At 41.0% G+C, this 12,055-nt stretch overlaps 2 protein-coding genes across 9 annotated transcripts in view; one reads left to right on the top strand and one right to left on the bottom strand.

Moving 5' to 3' along the window:
* The window catches only part of OSBPL9 (oxysterol binding protein like 9), a 270,472-nt gene extending 268,648 nt beyond the window's left edge, over window positions 1-1,824 (bottom strand). The window contains exon 1 of the mRNA XM_042247965.1: window positions 1,542-1,824. The gene's annotated coding sequence lies outside the window, so the exon portion shown is untranslated. The remainder of the gene's footprint in view (window positions 1-1,541) is intronic.
* The window catches only part of EPS15 (epidermal growth factor receptor pathway substrate 15), a 148,158-nt gene continuing 136,844 nt past the window's right edge, over window positions 742-12,055 (top strand). For 4 of the 8 annotated variants that reach the window (XM_060408937.1, XM_042247911.2, XM_060408930.1 and 1 more), the window contains exon 1: window positions 742-935. In XM_060408937.1, coding sequence (XP_060264920.1) covers window positions 903-935 — 33 coding nt within the window. In that variant the 5' untranslated portion in view covers window positions 742-902. Of the gene's footprint in view, window positions 1,280-12,055 lie in introns of all 8 variants that reach the window. The other 4 variants (XM_060408929.1, XM_027969989.3, XM_042247920.2 and 1 more) reach the window with 1 other exon arrangement.

Genomic DNA, 12,055 nt, shown 5'->3' with positions numbered 1-12,055 from the left:
AACCAAATCTTCTCTGTCCTCCCCTTCTCCTCTTGCCTTCAATCTTTCCCAGCATCAGGGTCTTTTCTAATGAGTGGGTTCTTTATATCAGGGGGCCAAAGTATTGGAGTTTAGCTTCAGCATCTGTCCTTCCAATAAATATTCAGGGTTGATTTCCTTTAGGATTGACTGGTTTGATCTCCTTGGGATCCAAGGGACTCTCAAGAGTCTTCTCCAACACCACAGTTTGAAAGTATCAATTCTTCAGGTGCTCACCCTAATAGCAGATGGTTAAATGAAAAGTTTTGGAGTCATACTTGGATTCTAACTCACCAGCTATCTGATCAGTTGTAGGCCCTTACATATGACACTTATTTGTGTTTCAGTTTCATTTGTACAACTTATTTATGTCTCAGTTCCGTCATTTACACAATTTAAAAATAAAAGCATCCAACATAGATTCTGGCATATAAAGAGTACCGTTATTATTTCCTATCATTATCTCATTTAATCCTCGCAAGCAACTTGGACTCTGGATATAGTTCTTCCCATTTTTCAGAAGCATAGGCTTAGCATGGGTAGGTGATCCGTTAAAGTTTTCAGGACAACCTGGAGTTGCCTCTGCTCCACAGCCCGTCCGCCTTAATTACTTGTCCGCGCCGGGTTTTCTCAGGCGGCCCCGGGGCAGGCTCCGGTCCAGCAGCAAAAACTCCGGCGCCAGGATTTGGGTGTCTCCGAGGCCTGTGCCGGGCGGGCGGGGCCAGGCGAGGCGGGGTGGACGAGAGGAGGGAAGTTGTCGAAGTTAGGGGAGACGCCCGCCAGCCGGCCCGGGCCTCGCCTCCGGCCGCTCCCTCCGCCTCCTCCCCGCCCCGAGCCCCTGTCCGCCCGTCCTTCCTTCCCCTCCCGTGCATGATGGAAACACCATGGCTGCGGCGGCCCAGCTCTCCCTGACACAGGTAACGCCGCCCGCCGGTCCGCCGGGCTCGGCCGGCCGGTGTCCCCGGCCCCCTCCCCCACCGCCCTACGGTTCACCGACCCGAGCAGTTTCTCTCCGCCCCGGGCGGGGCGGCCGATACTGAGAGCGCGCGCGCGCGCCTGTGAATGTGAGTGTGAGTGTGACTGCGGGAGGACGCCATCCTGAGCCGGTACCTCCGCCACTCGCGCCCCGGCCCCGCCCCACGCGGCGCCCCCTCCTCCAGACCCCTCCGTGCCCCTGTCCCGCCGGATGGGAGCCCGACCTTCTCCTGTCCGCCTTCACCCACCCAGGAAGTTTCCTCCTTCCAGGCCAGACGCACCCCAGGTGAGCTCCTGTTGAGCTCGCGCGGTTCAGTCTCACCGCCGGGTCTGCCCTCGCCCCGCGCGAGGCTCACCCTCGGGACAGGCAGCGTCACCTTCCCGAGCCAGGCGCTCAGGGCCCCCTCCCAGCCAGGCTTTTCCCTCGCTAAACCGGCCTTTTCCCACTGGAGTCCGACGAAAGCCCTCCCTTTCCCAGCAGTTTCCTCCAGTCAGCCTGTCTTCCAAATAAGTCTCATCCTCCCCGAGCGCGTTCTTACCCCGCTTACCCTGGCTTCAGCCTCTTCTGCTGATCAGGTTTCCTGCTGGGTGAGATCCCCCGATTCAGCCTTTCCCTCCTCAGTTCTGCTACCACTCCTACCGGGTAGGCTCTCTATCGCTGTCCATGGGGATAGCAGGGAAACATCCTTTCACAGGTGTGATGGTTCCGCCCGTCTTGGTGCTGGGAAGGACCTAAGAGATCACTCGTCCTGGGGGAACCTTCACCAAAACCTGTGTGCTCTGTTCTGCCTTGCCTTTCTGCTTCCTTCAGAGTCAGTCCTCGTGCTTCCCAGAAAACCGCTCAGCATCAATCACTCTGGGAACCTCGTTCCTCCCTTTGCGTTGGGAAAACCAATTACAGTCTTCCGGTGATGTCCTGGATGGAGAGAGGTTGTACGCCTGTCAGTCCCTTGGCGCTTCTCTGACCACATCTCACCCTAACCTCACCTTCTCAGCCCGTTCTCTCCAGAACCGGTGGTCACGGACTTTCCTGTTGGGGCCCACGCCAGCCTGCCTGCCTGCCCTGTAGTATCTCTCTGCCACCTTGTATTGGCCTGGATATCTCAGGGTTTCTGAGGCAAAACATTGGGATAGGTTATACGTTTGGGCCAGAAAGTTTTCTGTTTGAGGAATAAGAGACTTTGGGGGTGTTTTGCCTAGCATTCTAGGATAAACTGAGTGAAAAATGTTTCCCTCAGTAACCAGGAATCACGTATAAACAATGTGCCTTAGGTAAAATAAGTAACTTCAGCTTGTAGGAATTTTCAGCTTCGTAAGTGCGAGGTCTGTTATTTTCCAGTTTATTTAGTCTTGCTTATCCTATTTTGACAAGCAGATAAATGGGGAAAAAGACTTGGAATGTGGTGATTTAGTCTTGGTAGTGAATCTCTTTGGAAGGGTCCTCCTGAAACTCAAACTTGAGGAATGGCAACATTGACTTATGGGTGTTCACTCTCTAATAGTGTGGTTAGTGATATGCATTAAACAAGATCCTGTTGGCAAGCTGTTGCTCGTCCGCTCTGCTGGCCAATTCCAGCGAGAGTTCTCCCCTCCTGAAGATTTTGTTCTTCTGAGAACTAATACAGATTTGCTTCTTAGTTGTGTGTGTACTTTATTTTCTTCCTGGGTAAGGTTATGTTTTTAGTTTCTATTTACTGTCATTCATCTCTGAATATTTTCTTCCGGCTCTGTCAGTTTTATAGACAGTTAAACAATTTAAATGTGTTCTTGTGGTTATATATTTAAATATTAACATGTACACAGAGTAAATACTGAATCAGGAGTATTATCGTTCAGTGTTTCACATATGAGAGAACAAACATCGATGGTTCATTTATATTGAATATCCAGATAAGTCAAGTTAGAACATTTTCATTTTAAGACGTTTTTGTTTAGTCGCTAAGTTGTGTCCGACTGTTGCAACCCCGTGGACTGTTTGTTAGCTGGCCAGACTACTCTGTCCATGGGATTTCCCAGGCAAGAATAATGGAGCGGGTTGCCATTTCCTTCTCTAGAGGATCCTCCCCACCCAGGGATCAAACCTGCATCTCCTGCAGTGACAGGCCGGTTCTTTATCGCTGAGCCACCAGGGAAGCCATTTAAGACATTAGGAAGCAATAAGATATATTGTAAAGGCACTGGAAAGAGAATATTCCCAAGTGTTTAAATACCTAATGTGCCTGCTTGTTATTTTAAAACTTGGCTGATTTGTGTTTTTTAATTGAATTTTTAACTGCTTGAGGCAAATAAGCTGAGATAACAGTGCGACTTGGTTTCACATTCATTATTGATCTGTTTATGTCACCATCACCCCCTCACAACACACTCAGACATAGGCATACTCAAGTGAGATCCTACATGGCAGGGACATCTTTCATCTCTCTCCCTCAGCGCATATCTGGAAGAAAGTTATTAATAATATTTGTCTTGTGAATGACTGAAAATTCTGAAGAACTCTGGGACAGTTACAAAGATTAAACAGATGCTGAAGTTAGTTTCTGCCCCTGGTTATTAAATGATAACAGTTTTGCAGTAGGTTGATTTATTCAGCCAGTATTTGTTAAGTACCTATTATGTGCGCTGCTCTATGCTGGAATTGTCTTGAGTAGAATTTTTGGCCTCTATCAATTGAGCAAAACTGACAGTTGGGAAAAACACCTGAAAACTAGGTTAATTTTCTCGTTCCTCTTTCTCCTGCCTGCCAGCAAATCCTCCAACTCCCCAACCACCAAGATAAATTATCTAAATTATCATAGTCTAGCTTCCAGACAGGATAGAATGCTAAATAGTAAAATGTTAGTTTCAGTCCCAGCTCTGCCGGGAGGTTAACTGTGTCATTGAGTTAAATCTCCAGGCCTCAGTTTTCTTATTCATCCAACAAATATGTACTGACCATTTATTATGTACTAGGATTTATTCTAGGTGCTGAGGATATACTTATGAACAAGATAGATGACAATTCTTGGCTCTCAGAGACAGAAGAAAGCATGGAGCTTAATTCTAGAGAGTTGGAGAGTTTGAATTAGCTGATCTAAAGACCTTTCCAAAGAACATTTTTTTAATAGATCGTATTCTGTGATTTGGAGATCTAGTGGTGACTTTCCTAGGGTGCTTTAGTGCTTTATAGCCTTCGTGTTTTCTGGTTTCAGTTTTCTTTACCAGGTGTTCTATTTTCTTTTTGGCAATAAGAAGTAAAACTTGAATGAGAAAGATCTTGTGATTTTTGCTTATGGTAGTAGATGACAAAAAGATATTAATACTTCCTGTTTTTAAGCTTTGCTGATTGCTCATTTCTTCTTTAAGTCTGCATCTCTACTAATAATAATACTGTTAACTTCCCTTACTATATGCTAAGAATTTTACTTAACACTCCATTTTACAAACGAAGGAAATAATTTACATGAATTAGTAGTAAGATCTAAGATTTGAACCAAAGTCTGTAGGACTTCAAAAGCTGTCTACTGTACTTTATTATATACTAGGTGGTTGGCATATCCATTGCTCTCTTGTATTTTTAAATTTTCTTTTTCAGTATTTGCCTTGTTTTCCTAGTTAGGTACTGAACTTCAAAAGTATGGAAGCAGTGTCCTTTGCCTCTGAATCTCTAGTTACCTTTCATGGTATCTTGATAATACAACTGTGGATGCACAAGTAGTGCTTTTGATGATGAGAAAGGTTTTATTTTGTTGAAAGATGGCATAATGGGAGTATTTTAAATAATACTCTGTCAGTTCAGCTCTATGCTGAAGTTTTCTTGTTTTAATTTAGCAAGGATTTTCTTTTTAATACTAAAAAGAACATTTAGAATGGGACTTAAAACAATCTTAATATATGGTCAAAAACAATAAATGCTATAAGGATACTTTTTCTTTTAATGCTTTTTTAAGATTGCAAGAGTGATATAACTGCATTATAGAAAATTTGAAAATTGGAGGGAAAAAAAAATCTCCCATAATTTCAGTTTTGGGTTTATTTTCAATTTCATTTTAAAAGTAGGCGATATGTATTAATATGTGTATCCCCTTTGGGGTTTGGTATAACAAGCATGATGGTAAATTACAGGGTAGAGTGTGAAAATTACAACATGTTCTCAGAAACAGAAAAGAAGTATTTATTCAGTATGACTTATTATTTTAGTTCCTACTATGGGAAAGGCACAATAATGATACTTTTGTCCAGTATACTCAGGAAATCTTTGCTTCCCTGAGCAATATCTAACAGTTTTCAAAAATGGCTTGGAATGTTCAGCATTTGGGAGGAGATGTCATAGTTAAAATTAATTAGGAACAGTTGGTTTGTCCAATAGAGAGTTTCCTAGGAATAACCTGAGGGTATTTTTTTGTTTTCTCTGTAGACAGAACAATAATAATAGACTAAATGTTGTAGGAAAAGATTGAGCATCTTTATTTAGTAACAAATCATGGTTCTGATTTCCCTTTCACTAATAGTCTAATTTAAGGTCTCAATTTAGGCTGTTTTACTTGCTCTTCAAAGGGCATGGCAACCTACTCCAGTATTCTTGCCTGGAGAATCCCCGTGGACAGAGGAGCCTGGAGGGGTAGAATCCATGGGGTTGCAGAGAGTGGGACACGACTGAGCACAGCACTTGCTCTTCAAAGAATTATAAACATAGTTATATGCTTCTTGTTTTGTGAATTTTAAACTTAATAAAATTGGAGCTGTGGAATCCAAAATTAGGAAGATGCCTTGAGAGAGAGAAAGAGTGGGAGAGGGAGAGAGGGAGGGGAGGGAAAACATCCATTGATCGAGATCTGGATAATTTGGAGAATTGGTGGAAATAAATGAAAAATTAATCCAGACAGAGTTCATTAGGTAAACCCATATATAGGAATTTCATTTTAAAGTAGTTGAACTCATCATCAAGATAAAATATGATTATCTTCATTAAAAATTATGTTTATTAGGAGCTTTTAATCTGAGGGATGTTGTAATGTGAATGCTGTTTTACAGTAAAGTAGTCCATGGGGTCGCTGAGGGTCAGACACGACTGAGCGATTTCCCTTTCACTTTTTACTTTCATGCATTGGAGAAGGAAATGGCAACCCACTCCAGTCTTCTTGCCTGGAGAATCCCAGGAATAGGGGAGCCTGGTGGGCTGCCGTCTATGGGGTCGCACAGAGTCGGACACGACTGAAGTGACTTAGCAGTAGCAGTAGTAGAAACATTTTATTTAGATAAATCTAATCTACTGAAGCATACATAGAAAAAAGACTGGAAGAAAAAAACCCCAAATTTATGATATCATGGTTATAATTTTTACTTCTTTTCAATAGTAAGCATGAATTTCTTCTGTAATCAGCTGATTTAACATTTCTATATGACAGTGTTTTTGAAAATTTACCCTTTTATATAAATACATGTATTATATATAATATTAATTACAACTATAGTTTAATTAAAAAATAAATAAGCTATATGTGAAGTAAAAATGTGTGTTCTAAGATAGCATCTGCATTTACATTCCATCTTAAACATTCCCATCTTCGGGTTTAGAGAAATTGGCTAGAAGAATGATAATTATTATTATTATAGTTGGTTTGGAGAATTCAGTTAGAAGACTAATTTATAATTTTGTATGCTGCTTTATAATTTATGAAGCAATTTATGCTCTCATTTGATCTTCATAATAACTAATAAGCAAGGCTGTTATTATCATTATTTCAAGCTGGAGAATACCGAGGCTCATAATTTGTGACTTATGTATTATAGTCAGTAAATGAAAGAACCAGAATAAAGTTCTGTTTAAAAAAACAACAACAACAACTTACGGACTTCCTTGGTGGTCCAGTGGTTAAGAACCTGCCTTGCAGTGCTAGGAATGTGGGTTCGATCCCTGGTCCGGGAACTGAGAAAACACATGTTGTGAGGCGGCTAATCTCATGGGCTGCAGCTGTCGAGCCTGTGTGCTCTGGAGTCCATGTGCCACAACTAAAGAGCCCGTGCACCACAACCACTGAAGCTGGCGTGCTCTGGAGCCCAGGTGCTGCAACTAGACAGTCTTTGCACCACAGCAAAATATCTCGCATGATGCAACTAAGGCCCAGTGCAGCAAAAAAAAAACAAAACCCTCACACATACCAGTGAAAATCTCCATCACACTCTTGGCCCTCTCCTAGAGGCAGTCATTCTTGCTGTTCCTTGTGTGTGTTTCCAGCAATAGTGTGTGCTAAGTCGCTTCAGTCATGTCCAAATCTTTGTGACCCCATGGAGTTTAGCCTGCCAGGCTCTTTTGTCCATGGGATTCTCCATCCAAGAATATTGGAGTGGATTGCCATGACCTCCTCCTGGGGATCTTCTCAACCCAAGATTCGAACCCATATCTCTTACATCTCCTGCATTGACAGGCGGGTTCTTTACCACTAGCACCACCTGGGAAGCCCCAATACTGTGTGATATGTATGCAAATGTGTCTGTGTGTGTTATACACCCATGTATAAGATATGTGGTATATAGTGTGTATGTATATTTCTTTTGAATAAGCTGCATATTTTGTGGCTTATTATTTTTAGCTTAATTTATCTAGGAGATTGTTCTATATAAGCACATACAGATTCCCTCATTATTTCCAAAATTTGAGAATATTCCTTGATGTGAGTATACCTTGGTGGCTCAGACGATAAAGCGTCTGCCTACAATACGGGAGACCTGGGTTCAATCCCTGAGTTGGGAAAATCTCCTGGAGAAGGAAATGGCAGCCCACCCCAGTATTCTTGCCTGGAAAACCCCATGGACAGAGGAGCCTGGTAGGCTACAGTCCATGGGGTTGCAAAGAGTCGAACACGACTGAGTGACTTCAGTTTCACTTTCCTTAACTAGCCACTTAATGATGGACTTCGGTATTGTTAATCTTTTGTTATTATAATACAGACAGTGCTGCAGGGAATATTCTTTTACACATCTTCATACACGTGTTCAATTCTGTCGCTCAGTCGTGTCCAACTCTTTGCGACTCCATGAACCACAGCACAACAGGCCTCCATGTCCATCACCAACTCCTGGTGTCCACCCAAACCAATGTCCATTGAGTTGGTGATGCCATCCAACCATCTCATTCTCTGTCGTCCCCTTCTCCTCCTGCCCTCTATATTTCCCGACATCAGGGTCTTTTCCAGTGAGTCAGCTCTTTGCATCGGGTGGCCAAAGTATTGGAGTTTCAGCTTCAGCATCAGTCCTTCCAATGCACATCCAGGACTGATCTCCTTTAGGATGGACTCATTGGATCTCCTTGCAGTCCAAGGGACTCTCAAGAGTCTTCTCCAACACCACAGTTCAAAAGCATCAATTCTTTGGTGCTCAGCTTTCTTAATGGTCCAGCTCTCACATCCATACATGACTACTGGAGTAGCCTTGACTAGGCAGACCTTTGTTGACAAAGTAATGTCTCTGCTTTTTAATATGCTGTCTAGGTTGGTCATAGCTTTCCTTCCAAGGAGTAAGCGTCTTTTAATTTCATGGCTGCAGTCACCACCTGCATTGATTTTGGAGCCCAGAAAAATAAAGTCAGCCACTGTTTACACAGTTTCCCCGTCTATTTCCCAGGAAGTGATGGGACCGGATGCCATGATCTTAGTTTTCTGAATGTTGAGCTTTAAGCCAACTTTTTCACTCTCCTCTTTCACTTTCATCAAGAGGCCTTTAGTTCTTCACTTTCTGCCATAAGGGTGGTGTCATCTGCATATCTGAGGTTATTAATATTTCTCCCGGCAGTCTTGATTCCAGTTTGTGCTTCCTCCAGCCCAGCGTTTCTCATGATGTACTCTGCATAGAAGTGTGTATGTGCATTAATTTTTAGTAGGTATAATTTAGGGCTAAGAGATATTTTTAATTTGGATAGATACTGCTAATTTGCATTCAGAAAGTTTATACCGGCAACAGTGTTTGTGCTTTTCCCCCATCAGCCATATTATCAGATTTTGATTGTTGTTAACTTGGTATATAATAATGATATCCGTTGAAAGTTGGCCTCATGTACTGTGCTTCTGTATCACAAAAATGTGAGCTTTTTAATATTTTGTATGAATGTAAGATAGAAGTGTGGTATAAGAAGCTTTGTAATATAAATAATACTTTAACAAATCACCTGTTTAATTAAAAAATAGTGGTTGGTACCACAGAACTACAGTAATCAAAACAGTATGGTACTGGCACAAAAACAGGCACACAGATCAATGGCACAGAATTAGAGAGCCCAGAAATAAACCCATGCATTTATGGTCAATTAATCTGTGACAAAGGAGGCAAGACTATACAATGGATAAAAGACAACACTTTCAATAAATGGTGCTGGGAAAACTGGACAGCTACATGTAAAAGAATGAAACTAGAACATTCTCTAACATCATATACAAAAACTCAAAATGATTAAATACATATAGGATTAAAGACCTATCTGTAAGACCTAAAACTATAAGCACCTAGAGGAAAACATAGGCAGAACACTCTTTGACATAAATCATAGCAATGTTTTTTAAAAATCCATCTCCTAAAGCAAAAGAAATAAAAGCCAAAAGGAAACAAATGGGCCTAATTAATGTAAAAGCTTTTGCACAGCAAAGAAAAACGTCAACAAAACAAAAAGACAGCCTACTGAGTGTGAGAAGGCAAATAATGACTGATAAGGTGTTAATATACAAATATTTAGACAGCTTATACAACTCAACATCAGAAAACCAAACAACCTGATTAAAAAATAGGCAGAAGAACCGAATAGACTTTTTTCAAAAAGGACATGCAGCTGGCCAACAGGCATATGAAAAGATGCTCAGTATTGCTAATCTTAAGGGAAAGGCAAATCAAAACCATAATGAGATCACTCACCTCTCAGGATGACTGTCTTCAAGAACACAAACAAATGGTGGGGATGTGGAGGGAAGGGAACCCTTGTACACTATTGGTGAAGATGTAAATTGATGTTGCCATTGTGGAAAACAGTATGGAGGTCTCACAAAAAACTGAAAATCGTACTACCATGTGACCCAGCAATTCCACTCCTGTGCATACAGCCAAAAAACAAAACAAAACACTAATTTTAAAAGATACATGCACCCCAGTGTTAATAGTAGCATTATTTACAGTTGTCATGATACAGAAGCAACCTAATTGTCCATCAGCAGGTGAATAGATTAAGAAGATGTGGTGTATATGTATATGTATTAATACACTGGGAATGCTGCTGCTGCTGCTGCTAAGTCGCTTCAGTTGTGTCCCGACCCCGTGCGACTCCATGGACGGCAGCCCACCAGGCTTCCCCGTCCCTGGGATTCTCCAGGCAAGAACACTGGAGTGGGTTGCCATTTCCTTCTCCAATAATGGAAATGCTACTCAGCCCTAAAAAAAAAAATGACATTTTGCTATTTGTAGGAAGATGGATGGACTTGAGTATTATGCTAAGAGAAATAAGTCAGAGAAAAACAAATACTATGTGATAGCACTTACACATGGAATCTAAGAAAATGTACCAAACTAGTAAACATATAGTAAGCTAGTAAATATATATAGTAAACAAACTAGTAAATATATAAAAAATATAACAAACTAGGAAATCCCCATGAACAGAGGAGCCTGAGGGGCTGCAGTCCATGGGTTCGCAGAGAGTCAGACACAACTGAGTGGCTAAGCACAGCACGGTAAACATAAAAGAAGCAGAGTCACAGATGTAAAAATAAAACTAGTAGTTACCAGTGAGGAGAGCAAAGGGGAGAGGCAATATAGTGATAGGGGATTAAGAGGAACAAACTATCGTGTATTAATATAAAATATGCTACAAGAATATATAACATGGGGAATATAGCCAATATTTTATAGCTATAAGTGGAGTGTAACCTTTAAAAATTGTGAATCATTATATTGTTCACCTTAACTGATATAATATTGTACATCAGTTACAGTTCAATTAAAAAAAAAGAAAGATTGGAGCTCTTTTAAAAACTTAAAAGCACAACTATGCAAAGCCTCACTTCCTCTTTAGACTGGGAATTTCGTAATGGGTATTTAGCAGTACCAGGAGTTTCCAATCTGAGATAATCAAGCTGCTTATTTCTTGTTATGTCTTCAATGAAAATTTGTCCAAGAACATACTTTTGGGGAGAAAGCTTCTATATTATAATACTTTGGTTTTTTAAAGATCATGGTTTCTCAGCCTTGGCACTGTTGACATTTTGGGCCTGTTAATTCTATGGTGTGGAGGGGGGCCTGTCTTCTGCATTGTGGGATGTTTTGCATCCTTATCCACAATATGCTAGTAGCACTGTTCCCAGCTAGGGCAGTCAAAAATATTTCCAGACATTGCCAGCTATTTCCTGGGGGACGAAATTGCTTCAGTTTTGAGAATCGCTGATTTAAATGTACTTTTTAAAGTTAGTGATCCTCTAAGTCATTTGGGAGTTAGAGAAGTATGTGTGTTCTTGGGACAGGGACAGAGGAAATGGTTTATCTTTATACTTTAATTCCTAAATCTGCCACGAGCCCTGAATGCCTAATTGTGCATGGATATTGAACTTAAAAACTTAAATGATAAAACAGTTGAAAATTGTGAACTTAATTTTACGTGTGATTTCACTGCCTTTCTTATTGTGGTCTTACTTTAATTGTAGAACAATTCTGTCTAGTGGGCTAAATATTAATGCGAAGATCTTGGAAGGGAAAACATTCTTATGCTGCCATTGAGAAGGAAGAAGACTGATGTTACTTAAACTCCTAATAAGCAGTAGGCACTTTTAGGTGATTTACATATATTATTTCATTTAATATTCACAACCTTTCTACAAGTAGAAATTACTCTTCTGTATTATTTACTCAGGTTGTGTTGTAAGTGGTAGACTTGAGATTCAAATCTGGGTACATCTGATCTAAAGCACATTTGCTATATGCTGCTTCCTGTAAACAACCATTGACAATATTTCAGACAAATTTTGGGGATAAAAATGAATACTTACTCTGTATTACATTCCTCTGTTGTTATGTAAAAGGAACAAATTATTCAGAGTGGAATTTGTGTGTGCAT

The sequence above is a fragment of the Ovis aries genome, chromosome 1 (assembly GCF_016772045.2).
Source record: "Ovis aries strain OAR_USU_Benz2616 breed Rambouillet chromosome 1, ARS-UI_Ramb_v3.0, whole genome shotgun sequence".
Taxonomy (NCBI): Eukaryota; Metazoa; Chordata; class Mammalia; order Artiodactyla; family Bovidae; genus Ovis; species Ovis aries.
The sequence above is the reverse complement of the archived record's forward strand: the minus strand, read 5'-3'. Positions and strand labels throughout refer to the sequence as shown.